General features: G+C 27.0%; 1 protein-coding gene across 2 annotated transcripts in view; it reads right to left on the bottom strand.

Moving 5' to 3' along the window:
• Positions 1-20,569: 20,569 nt before the first annotated feature.
• The window catches only part of Chinmo (Chronologically inappropriate morphogenesis), a 42,327-nt gene continuing 37,664 nt past the window's right edge, over positions 20,570-25,232 (bottom strand). For both annotated transcript variants that reach the window (XM_074247868.1, XM_074247869.1), the window contains exons 6-7: positions 23,851-24,126; positions 20,570-21,598 (exon numbers count right to left, since the gene is read on the bottom strand). In XM_074247868.1, coding sequence (XP_074103969.1) covers positions 21,366-21,598; positions 23,851-24,126 — 509 coding nt within the window. In that variant the 3' untranslated portion in view covers positions 20,570-21,365. The remainder of the gene's footprint in view (positions 21,599-23,850; positions 24,127-25,232) is intronic.

Here is a 25,232-nt window from a genome sequence, read left to right as displayed (position 1 = left end):
GACCTAAATTCGAAATGACGGTCATTTCACATCACTACTCATATGTGATTTACACCTTACATAAATCATGACACAACAATGATGTCATTCTGACGTAAATGTGTTTACTGGGTAATAGTTACAGTAATCACAGTGTTGTACGTACTGTCGTGATCACGTAATCATCATCACCCTTTTCTCGCGCGCTCAGAGTAGTCTATCCCCACTAAGCCTCCCGCTCGTACTACCTTAAGTTATCAGAGTTATCGCGACCTTTTCAATTTGTCTTAGAAAATGGTGACGAGATAAAATTGTAGAACAAACATATTGTGGAGACTTTACTGTATCCCTCATTTTAAACTTGATGCTACTATCCCTGATTGAAAAAAATAATTTGATGGAATTGAAAAAAATTAAAATGTTAATACTTTTAAATTCTGCTGAATACTGTAAATCCTTTTTTGAAATTCACGATAAATCATATTAAATACTTTTTAATACTAAAATCATCGAAAGGAGTTGTAGAATATAACAGAATAAACTACACTGTTAAAAATTTCTATTGTAATTTTACAAAAAATGTATTGGAAGCTAATAGGCAAAACATTCATTTAAAACTACAATCGGGTATAGTAATATTACAAAACATATATACCTCTGTGAGGTTACTAATTTTACAAAACGGTTTTGTAATTTTACAAATATTTTAAAAATTAGCAAAGTTTGCTAAATTACAATACTTTTCTTGAATTTTAATTGAATTGAAATGATAAAAAAGAAAAATTTGACTTAATATTTGTTGTGGTTGATTTTTATGAAGCGCTGACTAGATTTTGTACCTCACGTAGATCTATTTTTTACAATTCAGAAGATATAATGTGCAAATAATATTTACCCTAACTAAGAATCGAACGCGAGCCGCGCGCTTGCCAGACCGGTACCTTAAGCCCTACGCCACACGACCGATAGGTGGTTTAACATCTTATTATTCTTATAAGCTAATCCTATGTGGTGATTAAACATAACTGCTTAGTATTTATTATTTACATTATTTGTTTTATTTAATGCTATTTATTGATGGAAAATAATTAACTTTTATATTATTTATAATTCATTGAACATGATAAAAATTAAAATCTAACATATACTCATTCAAATATATAGATTTCGAAATGATCGTTTGAGCGTAACATTAAAATTTATAAAAGATAAATGATGCCTCGAATTTATTATTACAAATAAACAACTATAGACTAAAAATTAGTAAAAATAAATATGAAGGACATTGTTGTTTTTTGATACATCAGTCTCATTTTTGTAAAACTGAAAAGTATTTTTTTTTAAATTGGAAAACAGTGAAGTAGAATTACAATTCGTGTAATATAATTAAAATTGTCAGGTAACATTACAATGCAGTGTGTAATTTTACAATGAAAATTGTAAAAATAAAAAAAAGCTTTTAAAATTTTTTATGAGATTATTGTAATATAAATTACAATAATTTTTTGTGATTTTACATACAATTATGCCGAACCAGATCACAAATAATGTTTGCAAAATTAAAAAGCTTTTTCTTAAAAATTGGTGTTGGAAAATTACATGAGTTTTATTTTATTTTGCATTGCTATACACTGATTTGTAATTTTACTAATTATTTGTTTTTTAATGTGATTGTGATTTTACAAAAATTTTTAACAGTGTATAGTATTTAAAATTTTTAATTTTACTGAATACTTTTTAATCCTAAAATAATGTCTTCATTTTATTATCATTTTAAGATATCCCTTGCAACCTTCACCTCACTCTGGAATCACTCTGTATTCAGAGTCAGAGTGAAATCATATTGAAACCAGTGTGGATCCAGAGTGGTTTTGTGCTTTTTTTCCAGAGTCAAATCACAGTGAATCCAGAGTGATCCCAGAGTGAATTCAGTGATCCCAGAGTGAATTCAGAGTAATCTCAGAGTGAATTCAAAATGAAACTAGAGTGTTTTCAGAATGTCTTGAAAATGTTTTCAACGTGGGTTTAGCGCTTTTCAGAGTAAATTCGAATAATTCTCAATTTTGTCCTTAGTATATTTATGATAACTTTAACACGAGTGTAGTGTATTGAGTTTTCATAATTTACCTAATTATATTAACAGTTAGACGACAAATGGTTAATAAATTGATAATCATATAGCATTTTTCGACTACATAATTAACAACCATTTCATTCTACAAAATAAGAGATAACAAATTTTGTAATTTGAAAATACTTTCAATTAGTTAAAGGTCTATTTTTATCTTTATTATATTAAATTATGAAGTCAACAGGTGAATTTAGTATTATACATTATTAATTGGTTCCCTATTTAAAAATTTTTAAATGTTATGAATTTTTGTATGACTTAAAAAGATTTTATTTTGAAAATACTAGAAATTCACATAGGGATCAGTTTGATCCCGGGAAAAAAAAATTATATATAATTCTATAGAACCATATATAATCTATATATGATTTCATATAATTTATATATAACTATATGTCTTTACATATGTTTGTTTTTAAGATTATATGTAATTATATAAAGCTATATATAATTGCAAATAATTTATATATAACTGTACGTCACTACATACATTCGTTTTTAAGATTATATATAATTTTTATATAACTACATATAATTACATATAATTTATATATAACTATATGTCATTACATGTATTTGTTTTTAATATTTGATCGAGCTAAATTTTAAATTATTTTAATTTTAAATTATTAAAATTTAACCAATTAAATAATTGTCTTCGAATAAATTAATTTATTAATAGTTAATAAATCTTTTTATCAGTGTATATTGATAATTAATAATTTACAAACGAAATAAAAAATTTTGTTCATTACGCATTGATCGTGTATACGATTTGCATTACTTGTAGTTGTTAAAAACCCTGATATTCAAGTAATTCTCATCGGTAAACTGGTAAAGAATTAGTCTTTCAAGCGTCAGGTCCCAGATTCGATTCCCGAGCGTAACAGTTGTTTTTTATTTGATTCCACTCTGGCTTTAGTCTGGGTTCACTCTGGTTCCACTTTAATTTAATTCTGAGTTTACTTTGATTCCACTCTGGCTTTAGTCTGGGTTCACTCTGGTTTCATGCTGGAAAATAGGCACAAAACCACTCTGGAACCATCATGATTCCATAACGTTTCCAGAATTTTTTCAGACTGATTTCAGAATGATTTGAAAGTCGCAAGGGATAAAAAAATTCAACCAGTATTAAAAATTTCTGATTTTGGTGAATACATTTTAATCCTGGAATAATGTCTTCATTTGATTATCTTTTTAGGATCTGAAAGAATTCAATCAGTATTTTTCATTTCTGTTTCTACTGAATACTTAGAGACTTATTAATTCGGAAATAATGTCTTCATTTCATCATCTTTTTAAAATCTTAAACTTAAATTTTCTGTAAATTTGAACCGATTCGGACCGATAGATTTTGAGAAATTTTGAGAAAACTAAAAAAAAAAACAATTTTTTAACTTCCCGCTGAGAAAATCGAAGATTTTCGAAAAATCGGGAAGTTATTGTTTTTACCCCGTTTTGCAAAAATCGAGTTTTCAACAGATCTCGACGTTTTGAGGCCTTAGAAATCTTTCCTGACCCTTCCCGCGATGGTGTGCGCGCGCGCGCGCGCGGGTGTGTGTGTGTGTGTGTGTGTGGGTAAACCTTTTATAACTTTTGAACGGCTTGACCAATTTGATCGCGGTTGGTGTCATTCAAAAGGGCTTCACCAAACTTAGATTTCCTGTGAGTTGGAACCGATTCGGACCGGTAGATTTTGAGAAATCTCAAAAAAACTAAGAAAAAAAATTTTTCAAAATGTGGTTTTTTTGAAATAACTTTTAAACGGCTAGATTGATCGATACCAAAAACTAATCAGCTCTTAACCTTGAAAAATTACGATCAAGCTCAAGTGCGTCAAAATCGGTTGATTCGTTCGTGAGATATCGGTGACGAAAAAAATCGAAAAAAGTGTTTTTTTCTGATAACTCCGAAACGCTTCATCAAATCGATTTTGTTTGCGCAAAATTTTTTGTAAAGCTCAAAAAACTACATCGATCGCCGTCAACCGTTAAAAAATCGGTTGATTAATTCAAAAGTTATAGTAGTTTGAAAATTTTAAAAATCGTTTTTTATCAAACTTTCATTAGACTTTTGAGCTCGAAGCGCCCAAAAGCATAGAACAGCTATCTCTTTGTGCTCGGTGTTTGAATAAGGCCTCAAAACGTCGAGCTTAATCTACTGGAAAACCGATTTTTTTTAGCTCGAAGAGCTCAAAAACAGCAGAATCATTACATTTTTGAGCTCGGAGAGCTCAAAAACATCATATATAAACGCTTGGTGTAAGAAATTAGCGGGAAGTTGCAGGGATGGCCTTTAGGTCAACCGTTTTCCAGATTTTTTTTAAAGTGGTTTTTTGGAATAACTTTTAAACGGCTTTATCGATCAACTTCAAAAACTAATCCGCCATTAAGCTTAAAAACCATGCTGATCGTCGTTAATCCGGTCAAAATCGGTTGATTCGTTCGCGAGATATCGCAAAAGAAAGAAAACCAAAAAAAGGGTTTTTTTTTTTACAAAACTTTGACATTCCTTATCGGATCGTTTTTGATAAAATTGAATAATCATTAGAGCTTGAAAAACCGCGTCGATCGCCGCCAAAAACGTGAAAATCGACTGATTGGTTGGAGAGATATCATCGACGAAGTATTTGGAAACTAATGTTTTCTTAACATAACTCTAACATTTTTTGGAATAACTCTTAAACGGCTCTACCAATCAATTCTAAAAACTAATCAGCTTTTAAGCGCCTAGGTATGGAATGAGCAGAAAGTTGCAGGGATGGCCTTTAGGGTCAACCGTTTTCCTAATTTTTTATCCTGAAAAAATGTCTTCATTTTATTATCGTTTTAAGATGCAAACGAATTCAGTCAGGATTTGAAATTTCTGTTTTTACTGAATACTTTCCAATCCTAAAATAATGTCTAAATTTGAAAATTTGATGAGATCATTGAAGAATTAAACTAGAATTCAATCTTTTTATTCTGTACAATACTCTCAAATTCTAAAATATCATCTCAATTTAATTTTTTTCATAGGATATAAAATGATTCGATTTTGCTTGAAATTTTTTAATTCTGTTCTCACGAATTTTGAAATAACATCTAAATTTTATTATTTTCTGGTGATTGTGTAATGATTTAAGCGCTCAAAATTGCACTTATTACGTTTTTGAACTCTTCGAGCTCAAAAATATAATTTTCGTGTCATTTTGAGCTCTCAAACTCGAAAGTCTGATAAAAGTTAAATAAAACACTATTTTTTGAGTTCTTAAGTTATATCAGTTTACACAATTAAATTGTTATTAACAATTAAATTTACCATCAACGAGCAAAATAACCTAATTTTTCGTAAGCCTCTGCAAAAAATACGTAATCATCAGTTATCAGAACCCGGGGACCTAAAAGTGCATACGGGCTTCTCTCTTTAGTCGAGGGACTATATTCCGAATTTCCAATTATCTTAAATCTTTTTGCATTTTATTTTTAGAATTCAAAAGTATTCGGTAGTATTCAAAATTTTCCATCATCTTAAATCCTAATTAATCATATTTTTAGAATTTTCAAGCATTTGACAGTATTTAACAGTTTGAATTATTTCAAATCATGTTAAATCATATTTTTAGAATTAAATAGTATTTAACAGAATTAAAAAATTTGAATCATGTTGAATCCTTTTGAATCATATTTTCAGGATTGGATAATATTCATGAGGATATAAATTCTTTTAATTCTATCAAATTCTTTTTTTTTTAATCAAGGATCTGTCTTCCAATTGAAATTATTAGACTCTTGTTAAATTTCAAAATACATAATAGTTATGTCGTAATTTTGAAGTTAATCATTGTATTTCTGTTATAGTACTTTAAAAGTTCTGAAAAAGAGCGAATCCTACAGAAATAAAAGAAATCATTGAATGACACGATTGAGTTCAAATATCTCTTGTAAACAAATTCATAAATTTCTTATCAAGTCTCATCTTTAACGTGCATATTTTTAGCATATGACTTGACTTTATGCTATTGGTGACGCTAGCCTCCTTATCTCTTTGACATTGCTAACTAAAATAAAATCTCGATTTATGTGACAAGTACTCGATTTTACTCCAGAACTTATTTCTGCCTTGTATTTACTGCATCATAGATTATTAAAAAAAAAAACAGAGTATTTGCTACAAAGTTGAGAGTATTTTTCAATGGCTCAATTACATCATCTATAGTAGCATCTTTCAGTGATGTCCAATGTGCTGGAGCTAATTTACACCCCGTTATCTTCGAAGTAATGTTGATTATATAATCCATTATCTATATATATATAAGAGATTCCTATCTATATAGTCACTCATCACGATATCTCGGGAACCATCAGACCTAGAAACTTGAAATTTGGTAGGAATATTCCTTTCGCCGAGTAGAGGTCAGCTAAGAACGGATTTTACGGAATTCCACCCACAAGGGGGGTTACAGGGGCGTTAACAATGAAAAATTCCCGTTTTTAAACTATAGCTCCTATCGACACCAAATTTGGTAGGAATCTTCTGTAGGAGATGTAGAAATAATCTATGAATGAATTTCACGATATTTCACCCCCCCCCATGGGGGCTGCGGGGGTGACTTTGAACAATGAAAATTTTTAATTTTCAAGCTAAAGGTCCTATCGACTCTAAATTTGGTAGAAATCTTCTGTAAATGATGTAAAAATAATTTATGAATGAATTTTACGATATCTCACCCCCACAGAGGGTTGCGGGGGTGGCTTTTAACAATGAAAATTTTTAATTTTCAAGCTATAGCTCCTATCGACTCTAAATTTGGTAGGAATCTTTTGTAAGAGATGTAAAAATAATCTATGAACGAATTTTACGATACCTCACCCCCATAAGAGGTTGCGGGGGTGGCTGTTAACAATGAAAATTTTTAATTTTCAAGCTATAACTCCCATCGACTTCAAATTTAGTAGGGATATTACTTTTACCATGTAGAGGTCAGCTAAGAACAAATTTTCAGAAATTCCATCCCCAAAGGAACTTGCGGGAGCGTTAACAATGAAAAATATAGGAGCTGTTCTATAGGTAGATTGACTCATCACGATATCTCTGGAACTAAAAGACCTAGAGACTTGAAATTTCGTAGGAATATTACTTTTACCATGTAGAGGTCAGCTAAGAACGAATTTTAAGAAATTTCTCCCCAAAGGGGTTTGCGGGGGCGTTAAGAATGAAAAATTCCCGTTTTTAAACTATTAATCCTATCGACTCCAAATTTGGTAGGAATCTTTTGTAAGAGATGTTGAAATTATCTATGAACAAATTTCACGATATCTCACCCCCATAAAGGGTTGCGGGGGTGGCTATTAACAATGAAAATTTTTAATTTTCAAGCTATAACTCCCATCGTTCTCAAATTTGGTAGGAATCTTCTATAAGTGATTTCAAAATGATGTAAGAGCGAATTTTATAACAACCTACTCTCAAAATGGATTGCAGGGGTGGGTGTTAACAATTAAGATTTTTAATATCCGAGCTTTAGCTCCTGCAAACCTTGAATTTGAAAATACTTTTGATCTACCCACCTCCTCCTACACATCTACCTCATAATTCTTACGCATTTAACATGTCGCGATATCAATTGTTGCCCAGAAATTATCCTTGAGGCAATAATTTTTTCTATTGACTCAAGAAAATTTATTTGTTTAAAATGGTGTTCTCGGTTAAAAATATTTTAATAATTTCAAGGTTACATATTTTTCAGCGTATTAATAACAAAATAAATTCACATATGATGTTAAATTCAGCTAGAAATAGCTTTTCTCGAATTCTGACTTCAAAAAGGATTACGCGTGCGTTAACAATGAAAATCTCTTATTTTTAAACAATAGTTTTTATGGCCTCAAACTTTTGTTGGAACTTTTTGTTTACAATGTAGAAATCATTTCAAATAGGATCGTACGAAATTCCTCCCCTACATAGGAGGAGTGCGGGAGTGATGTTTGTCAAAAAATTCACATTGTTCCTATAGATATAAAATTTAATAGAATCTCAGGAGAAACAAAAAATCACAGGGATGGCCTCCAAGGACAACCAATTAAAATTTTTTTCTTTCTTAATAATTATATTTTCTTACAACAATCGTCTCTTTAGCAGCGGATAAAAAGTCATCATTATAAGGTTTCTAAAATTTTACTTCATATGTAACTATTGAGTCAACGGACTAAGAGATTAACATACATTTTATTTTTATTGATCATTAATCGATGAATTGTTGTTATTACGGAGAAAATTTTAATTAACAACAAAATTCGCTGGACTTTGACCTAGGCAGATTTTAACTTCACTTATGAGACCTACAATATAACTTTAACTGAAATTTCCAATGCTCATTTAAAATTTTTTTCGTTGTATGAATTGTTATTCATTTTTTCAAGAAAGCCACGGGAATGTTATATTAATTGCACATGGAAAGTTACAATACATATTAGCTAGAAGGATCACGTGGATAAAAGGTAAATGTTACTCCGATGGAATTTGGAATCTCTAAGTCAATATAACATTCCAATCAAATTTCAAATTTAAATCTATAAATACAATTCTGTAAACGCCCAGCAAAGCGGGCGGGTAACAGCTAGTATTATAATATAACTCTCATCAAACTATAAATTTTTTATTCAATTGCAGTCACTCAACTATATTGATCACTGGGCTCTTTCACACCGGTCATATTGATATCAATCATTATATGAGATCTCTAAAAGGCCGAAGTCAATCGTGATGCTAAAGTATCTCACAAATATTTTTAATAACTCACTAATAAGTATGTTTTCATATCAATTATGTTAAAACCTGAAATCTGAATTCATTGAATAATATCAATTAACAACGAGTACTCTTATGTATTATGTAATTCACGTTTTACGTGAAAATATTTGTTATTTGTTATAAACATAAAATCACCGTAAAAAAATTGTTAAGAAAATTTTTATTTGCATTCAGGAATTAGAGTTTTTGAAAAAAAATTATTTTGAATGAATGTGTACTACTGGAGAAAAATTTCTGAAAAGATTAAAAAAACATATTTAAAAAGTCAATGATGGAATTAAAATTGAAAAGCGAAACTTCAAAAGGGTATCTTTCAATCTATTTTCTTAAAAAATAAAAAAACTTTTCATTAAATAATAATACAAAAAAAAGTATATTCTAATAAAAGTTTGAATTTATAAAATTTATACCAAATTCAGGAAAAAATTTTAGAAAATTAATGAAAGAAGTTTAGCTCCTCAATTATGAACAACTATCGAAATTAGAAATAATTGCTTTACAACTTCAATTAATAATATTTTTTTATTATATAGTAGATAAACAATTTATATTAAATATTACAAAAGTTTTGACAAATTCAATATAAAATAACCACGTAGAATTTATTCTGCGTTTTTGTGTAAATTTGTATCCTTTCAAATTAAATTTTATGGATAAATGTATAGTTATTTTTTTTTTTTTTTTTTTTAGATTTTTATTGTTTCTCTTTTATATCATTTATATTCTTATCCAGTTCTATTTATTCATTTATAAAGGTTCCTCAGTTTTTCATTCAGTCAACACAGAAAATAATAATTTATTTCAAGTTATATTTCAACTTATCTATGTTTAAACTGAAAAAACTTTTAAAATTATTCGAATAACATAAATATTTAACGTCTGAAAAAATATTGATGACTATTGTGAGATTTGATAATCACATATCGTTATATTTTTACTTGATTTACAATTTAATTTTTAATGCCGATGATAATTAATTATAATTTATTCAGCTTTTTTAACATAACATTTTAACATTTGTAATTTGAATTAAACGTCGAATAATAAAAAAAACTCTCCTTAGGAGAATAAAAAATAAATAATCATGATGAAAATTCTGAGTAACAAAATAGTTGTGTACTAGTAATCTAACATAACTAAAAAAAATTTGACATAAGTATAATTTATATTATGATAGCTGTACTAATTACGGTAATAATAATAATGATAATGATAGCAGTTATAGTAAAATAATAAAAAACGAGCAGCAAGAGTAACAATATTAAACATAGTAGCAATAATAATAATAATATTAATACAATTAAAAGTAAAACATCAATGAGTATCGAACTCATAACTAATATAAAAATAATAAATAAATGGGTATTTCCCATCCGGCAACAAGACGCCAATGTACTTAAATCTCAGTTTTGTTATTTTAATAGTATCGAATAATTATAAAACATATGTAATAGTTTTGTCACTGTGCGGGGCAACGATATCGGGACTTATTAATTCTCTATAAATATTTTATTTTTTTTTACCGAAATTCCTCAATGTTACCTTGCAAAAATGGATAGTTGTGATTATTTGATAGATACTTATTTTATATAGTATATTTATGTATGAGAAAGCGTCCAGCGCATAAAAATAAATGATTGATCAATCCTAAGACCAAAAATTAATTAAAATCATAAAAAAATTTTTTTTGATTTAAAATAGGATCGTAACAAAAAGGTTGTCATAAACTTCAGAGAATGTTTTTATAATTTAATGTGAAAAGCAGACTACCTTTTAAAAATATTTTGTTTTGAACTAACATAATACTTTTTGGGACAATTTTTTGTAAAAAATATTGTGCACAAATAAAATTATCTTTAAACAAATATATATTTATAGGATAAGAATATCTATGGAAAATATAAAATAAAGCCTTTAAATTCACAAATAATTTTACGTATAACAATAATAAATTCAAAAATTAAAATTATTTTCTGATTATGTATTAATTAATAACCAACAAAACAAATAAATTAATAAAACTAGTGTAACATGTTTGATATCAATTTTAATAAGAACGTATTGAAAATTAAAAAAAATCTAATCACGTAACTCATTTGCTTCTGTTCCATTAATTATTATGAATTATAAAAAACATGAGATTCGAAAAATAGTAAAAACTTATTGTATATTATAGTTGAGTCTCTGTATATACTTTAGCATAATTTATTTTATTTCGCGACATAATATCTTATGCTGCGCTATTTATATTTTTGTACTTATTAAGGTGACTATTGCATTATTGATTATTGTAGATAGACTTATTGGCTATTTTTTATAGTGTAATTTGTACTTGGTTTTCATTATTCCTGAGAAGAGTAATTGTGAAAAAGTTGACTTAGCATATATAGTTGAAAAATTAAATGATCTATGGACGTAACTAACAATGACTTTAATCTTATTTATAATTCTTTATATTTGTAGTGTATAAAATGAAATAAAAATTGTCATTTAATCTACAAATTTATTTATTACTGATTGATACTTTTTCGTTTAATATTTTTTAATTAAATCTATTTACACGAACTTTAATATGATTTTATGACTTCAGTACACCCTGTATTACAATAATGTGTGAGGTAGTATTTGTACTAAGATAATGCAATATAAATCAATAAAGTATTGAAATATATTTTACAGTTAAATGTTGAATTTTTCACTCTCAACAAGTTTATTATTATCGCATTCACAGAAATTTGATGAATATTTAAGTATTTATTAACAATTTACAATAATATAGTTGAGTAATAATTTATATATTATAATTTTGATCGAATACTACGGATGAAATTTAAAATTTTATCATCTTGGAATGATTTTCTGAATGTAATTATCATCTGAAACGCTTAATATCAGCTATATTATTGAATTTAAGTAGTTCTCTTTTTTATTATTTTTTTTAGTACGCATTGCAATGATTACTTAATATAATAATTATTATATTCAACTTTGTACTATTAATCACAAGCGTGGAGTCAATGTCCCTCAAATCGAAGCCCCGCGTTGCAACGACTTAATTACGACGACTAAGTATATCTGAACATGTATACTTTATACATTTATTACTATCTTATTATTCTAATGCACATATTCTTTATGCAAATCCACATTTTTCCACTTTGACTAACAATCCTTCTTTTATTTCCTACATTACGATCGATACAATAAATCGACTCGTTTTCATTAACAACAAGTGACACTAACTTCTGTTATCTTCTTTAGAAGAATACACTTTATGTAATTTAATTCATACTATGGAGCTTTAACATTGTATAGATTACATAAAACTCCATTTACACTGTGATATACTGATAATAAATTTTGTTGTTTATATTTATAATAAGCACTATCTATATTCAATTACTTATTGTTACATGTAATTAAGTTTTTAAAATTAAAAAAAAAATCAACAACATTGTTTTATTATTATTACTATTATTATTTTATTTTAGTTTTTCAACTAATGCATTGTTACCGTATGGTACTAATGTGCAAATGCATCATATATTCCATTCTTGATGAAAAATTCAATTTTAAATACACGTCATATAATAAGTGTGCAACACAGCGGTTAACACCTCACTAATTAAATCAGTAGAAAATAGTAAGGGGTCCACTAAAAAATTATAAAAAAATTTTGAAAAAAAAATTCACATCATTTATAATGATTTGATGAATAAGTATTTAATAGCTAGATTTTTGTATTTTCCAATAAAATATATTTTAAAATAAAAAATAATATAAAAATTTCTACCAGGGTAAATGTTTTGTAGAATAATGTTATGACGGCATAATTAAATCTTTTTTTTTCTTTTTCTTATCTTTCCAGAGCTTTAACTAATTACTAGATATCTCATTAGCTTTTCACAGTCAAAGTACATTTCTATTTTATATGTAAATAAATAACTACGGTATATGAATACCTCATTCAGGCTCATCATCATCGCGACTCAAATTTAGATTGAACGAATCAGACTGAATTTTAGTCAAATCAATTAATTAAATTAAGTTTAATATATTCATATTTTTAGAAACACCTAATTCACCTACAAATACAATTTATAGAACTGTTAACTATATACTGACATTGAACTATATAGTAACATCGATTTCTATAATGTGCAATCTATAAAATTTTAATTTACCACCTTTCTTCATCATAAAAACTCCAAACTCTTCCTATCTATGTAACAAATAATAAACAAACACAAAAACCGTATAAAAAACGGTAAAATTCAATAATTTTTTGTGTTTGCATCATATGCCTATCATTTTTTGCCGAGTTGATTTAGCACAGGTTATTTGTATAAAATTTAATTCAACATTTTTTGAAAAGATCTCACTTAAATTTATTCCTTAAACAACACGAAGGATTTTATTTTCTTATTTTTTTTGCTATGATCTCATGGAATTAAAATTTTTCGAGTCACTTATAATGAAAATGCCATTTGTAAACGCCGATCAGTTTTTTGTTATGAATATACTTTGGAATATACAATTGGAAAGCTATCTACTTTTTTTTAATATGTAGTTCGGAACATTTTTCATTGCAGTTTTAAAATAATTTCAAATATTAAAAGTAATTCCTGTTAAATAATTCAAACAAGAATAAATAATCACGCTTTTGAAATATAAACCAAAAATTTTACTTTTTTTATTATTTTCCAACACAATCTAATTTATTAACAAATTAGATTTATTTTTTTTTTAATTAAACTAAGATCAATAAGGAAGCAATGTTTTACAAATATTTTCTAAAAAGCGCTTCATACATTTTTCGAATTATTTATACTGCAGAAAATTTTTTATTAATGGATAAAAGAGTCGATAACATTATATTATTATCAAAGTAAAATATAATTCTATAACTTGAGATAATAAACCAGATCAAATTGTTAACATTTCAATCTAAAATATCGCGTGAAAATAACTTTTTGTTACAATCAATCGTTTAATGAATTTTCACTACGGTTTATTTTGACTTCTTAATTTATTTTCATTCTTTTTATGAATCTATTGTTATTATTTTGTCTATTTTATTTCTGCTCACTATTAAATTAAGAACAGCTGAAAAGCATGCTATCACTTGTCAGTTATTTAAAAGTGAAACCGCCAACAATGTCGAATTTAAACCTCGTAAGAATCAGTTAGGACATAATCTTTTAAAAGATTAACCAAAAGTTTCATTGTAATAGATTACTTAGATATTAATCATTAGCTTAATATCTCTGTTACAAATATAAAATTTATCAAGAGATTTAATTAAATCAATTTTTCTTTTATTGATAATAAAATTAAATAACAATTGAAATTAAAAAATTAACGTAGGTATTAAAGGATAAATTTACTTCTATGCAAAAATAAAATTTTCAAATTAAATAATTTGAAATAAAAAAGTATACAAAGAGGATGGATCACATTTGAGAGGTATATTAATAATCGCATTCTAGTTTTTTTTTTTTTTTTTTTTTTTTTTTTTTTTTTTTTTTTTTTGACGTAACTGCACGTATTATTATCATAATATTATTAGTACTCTTTATAGTATTTTTAATTCAGTTAAATATTAAGCATAAAACCCTATACTTTTTTAATACAATATTATCTTATATAATTTAATTTATACATGCTAGTTAAATAAGTGTATTTGATTTATATATATATATATATATATATATATATATATATATATATATATATATATATATATATATATATTGTACTTATTATTAATGATTTGTGAATGAATTCATAGTAAATACGCTTGCTCAACTTGATAATTATTTTATACTGTTAAATTTTATAAAGTTTATCTCAATGAAATAGTTATGGAATATTTTTCGACTTTGTACTCTAAGTTTGTGAGTAGTAATTCAGTTAATTCATTAAAAAATTTTAAAGATTATATAAACATAAAGTATTAATATCAGTTAAAAATTTGATTCAAACGTTTTATGCCTGAAATCACTACTCAAATGTTAGTAATAGCTCTTAAATCTTCAGCACTCATATTATGAGCATTGTAATGAAGCTCTTTTTCAAACGCTAATGACTCTTTATCAAATGGAAATGGCAATCAAAGTTTTTGATACTTCTGAGAGATTAACTTTTTTGAAAATTATATTTTCTGTGAAAAAATATTTGGTATGCGCTTCTTAAAAAAAAATATGAGCATTTAGATCATTACAAAAACAATATCCCGGGAAGAAATGATTTTGCCTGATCATATTTAATTATGCATGATTATATATAAGACTTTATATATAATTAGATCTGAAAATTGGTCAGGTCTAATTATATATAATCATATACTAGTATACGTTGCGCGCACAAGCGCACGTCTGAATATTAGCATTTACTTATATATATTTTCATGCTTATGATATATTTGACCAATCACATTACAAATAGTTTGTTTCCTTGTGTATATTTTCATATTTTTCTTCTAAATTATGAGCGGATAAGTTATATATAACTAGATATAATCATATATAACAATTATTTCTAATCAAATAATTGGTTATAATTATAGATTTAAGGGGCACAACTAATGTGAAATTAAAAAAAAATCGATTTTATTCTTTATATTTCGATAGGTTGTGCCTTTGAAAATAAGATATTAATATTTTAAATCGATACCTCAAATAGTTTTTGAGTTACAGCCATTCAAAGAGTAGCCGCTCAGCAGTTAAAATAGGATCATTTTATCTTTAAACGCGTTTTTCTCGAAACAGCATTTTTCGAATTTGCTGGAGTGATTACTCGGAGACGAATGATCCGATCACTACCAAATTTTTTTCTGCATGTTCTGTATATAGTTCTCCATACGATGACCCTCCAGTTTTTTGATCTGATCAAACATTGAATTTTGGCAGGTCAAAAACAACCAAAATTTGGGGTAGAATTCAACTTCTTTTTTAAAAACGCCGCCATTTTGTCAATTTTTGATATTATTTTTCGACCGTGGGTCATCGAACGAACATCATACGAACATCTTTTACTCTCTTAACATGAATTAGTCAAAATTCACTTGAATAAGTGAATATTCACTTATTTAAGTGAATTTTCACTAATTTATGTTTAGAGAGTAGTTTAACGAGGATTTTTTTTTACGTTCTATCCACGTAGAAGGCCGGAATCACTCCAACAGTGGAGGATCTTTTTTAATATGTATAAATATACCCTTAAAATTTCAAAACAGTTGATACAATAGTTTTTTTTTAATTCCCAAAAATTGCCTTTTTTTAGGCTGTCACACTAGTTGTGCCCCTTAATATTCGATATGATAGTACCAAATACTCTATAATCAAAAAAATACAAAAAAAAAAGTGTAAACGTTAAATTCATAGTTATAACATCCCCGGTCACCCATCCAACTACTGAACACTCTCAATGTTACTTAGTTTTCGTAATCCCAGTGTGCCTCGAAGTTCCTGTCTGCCGTGCTGCTATCTTAGAAGTAATATCGATTCTATGAAGTACATTACGTATCAAATCAGTTTATCATAAACGTTAAATAAAAAGTAATTTTATAATATACTCATATTCTTCTTAATTTTTCAATTCACCGAATTTCATTATAGAATCAAATTTATCAAAACTATAAAATAAAAAATGATTTAATTATTAGACAGCAACAATGCAGATTAAGACACACTGTAGGGTATCTAACAAATTTTTTAATTCCACAATTATTTCAATGTTAAATGAAACATAATTTTGCACTTTTTGTGGTTTCAAAATAAAAAAACTTTGATCAGATGTGATTATGTACGAAACTATATATAATTATAAATAATTACATACAAACTTATAAATAGCATAATAAAACACGATTATAGATACGTTAGTCGAGTTCGAGCAGATCTAATTGTATACAAACTTATATGTTATCATAGAATCATATTTGGCTATAGATAGACGTACATATGATTATATATGGGCTAGTATCAGCCAGGTTTAATCATATCTATTTATATATAGAGCCATATATAATCTGATCTAATCACATATAGGCTTATATAGGCTCATTTTAAGGCTTAATCAGTCAGATCTGATCACATCTAATTATATATAGATTCATATATAATCATATATGAGTCTATATATAATTATATATAAATTCATATTAGTTAAGTATAATTAGGTCTAGTTATATAAGTTTATATATGACTATGTATAATAAATAGATAGATCTATATATAACCATATATACTTGCATATAATGCCATATATAATTGTACATATTCTATATATAACCACATATACTTGCATATAATACGATATATAATTATACATATTCTATATATAATTATATATGATCAGGCAAAATCATCTTTTCCCGGATAGTGTAAGCGTAAAAATCGCATGTTCGGTCTTTGTCAGAGTCGCTTGTGTATCTTCGGTAATTCATGGTAATACGTAACGCTTTAACACAGAACGTAAGTTGCTTATTCCCAGAATAAAAAATCACAAGAGAGCTGTTGTACGTGCTGAAGGGCTAAATTACAGTATAATTAAAATTACACCTATCACATTTATACTTTTACTTATATGTACATTGTTTTACCTAATTTTATGATATATGTATATATAAACCATAAGAGTCACAATAATTTATGATTGACTGCATTTATAAATATGAATAGTTTTTATGAAAACTTTTGAAATCGTTCAAGTTTAACTAAAATCTTGGAGGTTAAGTTACATTTTTTACTAAGCAACGAATTTTATATCACTTTTGGCATTTTACTGATTATCAAACAATCGTACTACCTTGATAAGTTCTTATTTCAAGAATATTGCTATTAAAGTACGTAAAAAAAGTAATTATTGAGAATTTTCAGAATTTTTGACGTTTCATGGAATATTAATATGCGATTATAAGAAATAGGTAAATTTACCGAGTTGATAGGTTCTCTGATTAGAAAAAAAGATTTGAAACGATTCGAAATGACTTAAAGCGATTAAAAACGATTCAACTTGACAAATATATATATATATATATATATATATATATATATATATATATATATATATATATATATATATATATATATATATAGATATATATATATAGATATACATTTTGCATGGGTTGAATCGTTTTGAGTCTTTTTTTTTTTTTAATAAGGTTTTCAAAATATTTCTTCCGTTAATTTTCATAGAATTTAATTTTATTGTTATCCACAAATTCAAATTTCCGTCGAATATGATAAAATGATAAACAAAAAAAAAGAAAAATGGGCTTTTACAATAGAAATTTTTAGATGAAATGAAAAAAAAAATAAATAAATAAAATCGTTCGCATTCGGATTCGAACTAAAATCTTCCCATTTGTCATCGATATCTGTATACATAAATAACCGCAATAGTAGTGTTTTTGAAATATTAATTACTTCTGTAGTCAACAAAAAAAATTTAGGCACAATATAGTCGCTTATTATCAATATTATTCACACGGACAAAAAAGTATCGCTCTCATCACTATATGGATCGTAACTATCAGGATTCAGGTGGAAAGTGGAGGCACGGCAAGCATCGGATATGTATTGAAAAAATGGGAATCACTAATCATTATCATTAGTTAATAACGGTAACATGTCATATGATCCGTGGACATTATAACCGCGATATTGTATCCGTGGAATTATATCCGTTAAGTGCTTCTTCCCTAAGATATTTTAGCTGTGTCTCAATTTTTCCATTAGTTACTAACAAGAGAAAAAAAATAACCTGTTACATCTTAGGGAGGGAGCACTATATTGAGTTCTGCAGTCATAGTATCATAATTTAATTATCTATCGAAGAGTGAAACGTTTTTTTCGAAATTTTATCTTACACATGAGCAAAACACGTTTGAAAATTAACTATCAACCGCTCATAAACAAAAAAAAAAAATAACGCCATAAAAATGAAAAAACCGTTAGTATTGTCAAACAACCCTAATTGATTAATATAATGTTTTGCAAGAATTCGAAATATAGCAAATGTTAACTGCCTGATCATATCGACATCTGGAAGCACCTGTAAGTAGTCTTTGAACGACAGTTGCACAATATATTTGTCATTCAACTCAATTCATTATTTGGAAATTTGTAATAAATTGGAGCAGTTTTTGTAGGATTAATTCAGTGAGAGAACTAGATGACTACCTACTGTTTTGGTCGAATCAACTAATTACAATAGTTGAAGTTAACATTCCAAAAATACAATTACCAAAGGCATGTCTAATAAATATACATACATTATAATAAGGAGTTTGCTATTAATCATTTTAGAAACGATTGTTAAATTTAAATAAATATTTTTTTTATATTTTCAATATTTAATTTAGCGTCAAGTATAATTTGTTCGAATTTGCACTGAGCGGTAAGTATGTTAAATTTTTTTGATGCCGTAATATTCAGGTTGTTAGTTGCTTACTTTTGGGGTTTCAATGGTATCTTATTATTTCAGTAAAATAAAAAATAATTCTTAGCTATTGTTTACTATAACATATAATAAATTATTCCGCCTCAATCTGGACTTTATTTTTATAATCTAAAAGTTATCACTTTAATAACTACTCAGTATTCAAAAATGTATAAAAGAAAGTCCCTTAATAGTATCTACTGATTTGACACTGTTATAAAGTAGTGGCCAACAACAAAATCACTTGAATATGTAATAAATTGACATTTGATCATAGGCTCAACATTAAATAACGGTAATAAATGTAATATTGTATGACTCATTATAAATATATCAAATATCTCAGCTTTTTTGGCAATAAATTACTAAAAAATGTGGCAGTTTAATATATGCAATATATGGTATATAATATATCTATGTCTATATGTAAGATTGTGGTAACATTTTTTTGTATATGACAATATGTCGTTATGATAATTCAGAGTCAGTTTCAATAATTTATATTTATGAAAAAATTTAACGGTTTTTACTATTATAAAAGTAGCAAGAAATAAATCTCTCAATATTTCTGAAAAATAAACTATTACCTGAGTTAAAATATTTGTTTTTTCATTTACTCGATTAGAATCGAACATTTATAATCTTAACTTTTGCTATAGATCTATGTGTATAATTCAATCTTTGCTATTTCATAATACTAATAAATATTAATTGCGACAGTTAATATAACAACAATAACAATAACAACAAAAACACTACTACTACTACTACTACTACTACTACTACTACTACTACTACTACTACTACTACTACTACTACTACTACTACTACTACTACTACTACTACTACTACTATTACTACTACTACTACTACTACTACTACTACTACTACTACTAATAATAATAATAATAATAATAATAATAATAATAATGAAGGTATAATAATAATAATGAATATTATGATTATTATTAAAAATTGATATTACAAGCATAATAACGATAATGGTAATAATGAAAATGGTTACGATTATTATTATTATTATTATTATTATTATTATTATTATTATTATTATTAATATTATTATTGTTGTTGTAGTTGTTGTTGTTGTTGTAGTTGTAGTTATTATTGTTATTGTTATTGTTATTAATATTATTTTGGTTTATATTGTTTTCATTTTTGTTATTGTTATTTTTAGCATAACTATCATTAATATTACTATCATAATATTATAATTAATATTGATTTAAAAATTATTGTTATAATTATTATTACTGTTATTATCATTATTATTTTTATCATTATTATTTATATAATTGTTTTTTATATTTATCATTTAGTCTATAAATAAAAACACGTTTATAGATTTGACCGTTGCACTTTCATTGACTAGTTCTGTGTTTTGTAGCATTGTAGTCCAAGGCAATTCATTTTGCTTTATAGTTTTTTTAACTCCAATATTTATTCAATACATGAAATAGAATTTTCTTTAACCACAGTAACTTATAACAGACTATTGTGCATTTTATTCATAGTTAACTTTGAAATCACTTTTTTCTTTTTAATAGTACGGCAGAAATTATCATTTTTCATGTATTGATAAATGTAAAGTAGTTTGTAATCATTTGTTGTAAAGTTAATAATTATGATAACTTTCTTTATTATATACTATCTGAATTACTGAGATAATTTCTAGAGGTAATAAAGAAATAAAAGTTAATTTTTATATTTATCAATTGTTTCAATGAACTTAAAAGTTGATAGATGAAAATAAAATAATGTGTATATTTTATAAGTAACAGGTAACTGTAGTAATTATATGAATAATTCATTTTTAGTCATCAATTAAAATAGATGATAGTACGCATGGTAGTAAGCCATACTAAAATGCAGGCTTATTTATCATAATACTATAAAAATTGTAATTTGAAAATACCGTAAGAAACAAACTATGGATAAAAAAATAACATACTAGAAAAATTGCTTTCTGTAAATATAACAGATATGATGTTGATTTTTACTGTGGTAATGAATCAGTAACTTGATGACTCGCTGTTTGGAAAGCCTTGATACTAATTTCATTTTTATGTTCCCGCGCTATATGTCTTCGTACTGTATTGTTTCTAGTAAATGTTCGCGAACAAAATGGACAGGAAACTCTGATACCCTGATGACGCTGTCGTACATGAGCACGCAAATTCGTTTCATATCCATAGAGACGATCACAAAAAGGACATTTCAATTTTTTACCTAAAAATAAAAATATTGTACAAAACAATCATTATTGAAAAAAAAAAAAAAATAAATAATCCTAGCAACTTAATCTCTTATCACAATCGAAAAATTTACAAAAGTTTTGAAAAATTTTACATTTTCCTAAGCCAGCCTAGAAGAAAAATGTTTTAGTTTAATCTGGAACGGTGAATTATCTAGCCTGGTTTTTCAGATTCAAATATTTAAGGTAGAAAAAAATTTCAAAACTATTTTAGTGATTTTGAAAAGATTGTAAGTTCGACAATAGTTGTATCAAACTGGATCGATAGACTCAATTGACATCTTATGAAGGATTGTAGGCCAATGAAAAATTGCATTAAAAATTTTCGGATAAAGAATTTTGAACAATATTTCAACATTTTCAGATAAAAATTCAAAATTTTTGTTTTATGTAACAAATTTTGAAAAATATTTTCACGTTTTCAAAAGTTAGAGTTATAAAAAATTTTTTAAAATTAAAAAAGGATTTGACAGCCGAAGTGGAAGTAGATTTCTAAAAACGGGTGTTATTTTCGAAACAATTGAACAGCAAAATTTAATCAAAATTATGAAAAATTGTTAACACAAGATCTCGTATGGATATGAAAATGAAAGCTTATTTCATTAGCTTTCACGAGCTTTTTACAGAAAGTGAATGAGTTATTATAGGGATTGCGGGGGTGGGTGCTAGAATTTAAAATTTCCATTTTCAAGCTGTAACTTTTACAGATTCAAAATTAGGTAGGGATCTTTTATTCATTATAAGGAGATCATCTCAAAACGGATTTAGAAAAATTATACTTCCGATAGGGGTTGCGGGAGTGGCTGTTAAAATCTAAAATTTTATTTTTCAAACTATAACTTCTGCAGACTTTAAATTTGATAGGAATCTTCGTGTATGATGTCAACATCAAGGAGGCGTTAACAATGAAAATCTCTCATTTCCAAACAATAGTTTCTATAGACTCGAAGTTTTGTTGGAACCTTTTAATTGTAATGTAGAAATCAACGTATTACAATGAATTTAAATATTTTTCTTTCTTAATAATTATATTTTCTTACAACAATTGTCTCTTTGGCAGCGGCGAAAAAGTCATTGTAAGGTTTCCAAAATTTAACTTACATGTAGGCAGATTTCAACTTCACTTATGAGACCTGCAATTACTTTAACTGAAACTTTCAATGCTCATTTCAAATTTTTTCTTCGTGTCAATTATTATTCATTTTCGAAAGAAAACTACGGGAATGTTATAGTGATTGCACATTAAAAGTTACCATGAATATTAGCTAGAATAATCACAGAGATAAAAGGTATAGGCCAATCCGATGGAATTTGGAATCTATGCAAGTCAAAAAACAATACTCCATTTAAATTTTAAGCCTAGATCTAAAAATACAATTCTATAAAGTGCCCAGCGGAGCGGGTGGGTAACAGTTAATATTTATATATAAACTTTTTTCTTTCCTCCGGGCGGAAAGCGTCAAGTTTCCTCTCGCTGCGCTAAACGAAAATGCCGCATTCCGTCTCCGTCGAGGAGAAAATAGTATTCTCACCATGGGCAGGAAATAAGAAAGCCTCAGATCATATGTTTATTGACCTCGGCTTCGCCTTGGACAACAATTCCATGTGATCTGAGAAGTTTCTTACTTTACTGTCCTAGATGTGGAATATACTACTGAACCATATGTATTTTCTGAACCAGCTCGTGGTTGAATGACCTGAGTCAAAAAACATAAAAATTTTTCTGAACTTTCGTTAAGAGAACAAATACAATTGTAAGATTTCTATGAAATCTACTAAAAGGCCATTTGGCAACTGAAATGGAAGTGCATGCAATTTACAAAAATTCGTTCATATTTCGTGTTCAAAATAAACTCCTGGATGAAACTACAACAGAGTGAATTTTTGTAATTTTCAAAAATTTTCAATGTCTGTAATTTTTTAAACTTGTTAACTGATTTGGCCAATCTTCGAACTTGACTTTGAGAACCGTCTAAAAAAAAGTAGACTGAGTTTCAATCGGACTCGATAAAATTGGGAACGCGTTCGCCGTGACAAGCCGCGTTATATCATATGAATACATTGTATACTTATATCAACTAAACCATGTGTATTTTTTGAATCGGCTTGACAAATTGAGTTGGAAAATGGCAAAATTTTTCGAAAGTTTAGTCATAAGAACAAATGTAATAATTATTTTCTATGAAATCTGCAACAAAATATTTACATAAAACTATTCTTGACTTACCATCAGGCGTGCTTACTGTACCAGCTTTATTTATTTTTGAATTCCATCTAGCAGGTGTTGTCGGTGCTGGGCTCAAATCTGGTGTAGGTGGATGAGACAATGAAACCGTACTTTGCTTGAATGGTGTTATGTTAAGTTTATGGTCATTGACCAATCCATAGTTAGACGTATCGAATCCTCGTCCACCTAAATAAACTTCTCCTGATGATTTCTCAATCAATTTATCCGAGCTGTCTCTGTCAATGACGATTGTTGGTTCTTGTTTTATTCGCAGATCTAAGACAATTGTTATTAATTAATTATAAGTATCTCACGTTTAATAAAAATAATTGATTATATTGTTCAATTGAATTGAGTAAATGTATTCCTACTAATATTATAAATGTGAATGTAAGTTTGTTTGTTATGCTTTTACGCGAAAACTACTTAATGGATCATCATGAAACTTTGTACACATATTCTTGGAGATGTTAAAAGTAACATAGGATACTTTTTATTAAAAAAAAAAATTAATTAAAAAAAAAAATTAAAAAAATTTTTTGTCAAAACATTAGAATCATATTAATTCATAAAGGATCTATTGTTGATCATTAAGTATTCATGAATTGATTATTCAGTGTTCATAAATTGATCGCTGAGTAATCTCGAAGTAATCAATCGCTGATTTCAGTGATTAATGGGATACCTGTCAATGATCAATGATCAATGATCGATCAGCTCGTGATCATTAACTGATCACTCAGAGGTAATTAATTGATGACTGAGTTATTATTAATTCATCATTGAGTGGTTGCTTATTGTTCACTAAATGATTATTAATATATTGCGCAATGATCAATGATTAATCACCGTATGATCTCTCAGGGATAAAAAATTAATCTCTAAATAATCATTGGATAATTTTTAACAAAATTATTAAATCATTAGATAATTCCTAATCGATCACGTGTTTATTTTGTTGCTTGTCTTCCGACCGAAAGCGGTTGAGATAGTGGTTTACTTTTAGCACGTCGAAGTCAGACAATTGTGTGATTTTAATTTGAATTCTAATTCTAAATAGTGATTTGATGATTTAATTTGCAATTAGTTAGAGAGCTTAATTGCTAATCATCAAGCCATTAATATGTTACGACCGAAAATTTATCAATAGAAATCTCAAGAATATTTTTTAGACATTTTTCCGTATTGTCTTATAGTACAGCGATCAATTAGCGATCTAAGAATCATCTCTCGTTGATCGATAGTAGACTCATAATTGATCACTAAGTGATCAATTATTGATCAATTCATTTTTGTACAGGCTGTAATCAAAATGAACTTGTTTTTAATCAATTTCATGTAAACGCTAAATAAATTCGTAAAAATACAACAATCAAATTTAG

Source organism: Cotesia typhae, unplaced genomic scaffold (genome assembly GCF_013202065.1).
Source record: "Cotesia typhae breed Kobodo isofemale line unplaced genomic scaffold, CoteBio_Ctyphae contig_5, whole genome shotgun sequence".
Classification (NCBI taxonomy): domain Eukaryota; kingdom Metazoa; phylum Arthropoda; class Insecta; order Hymenoptera; family Braconidae; genus Cotesia; species Cotesia typhae.
The sequence above is the reverse complement of the archived record's forward strand: the minus strand, read 5'-3'. Positions and strand labels throughout refer to the sequence as shown.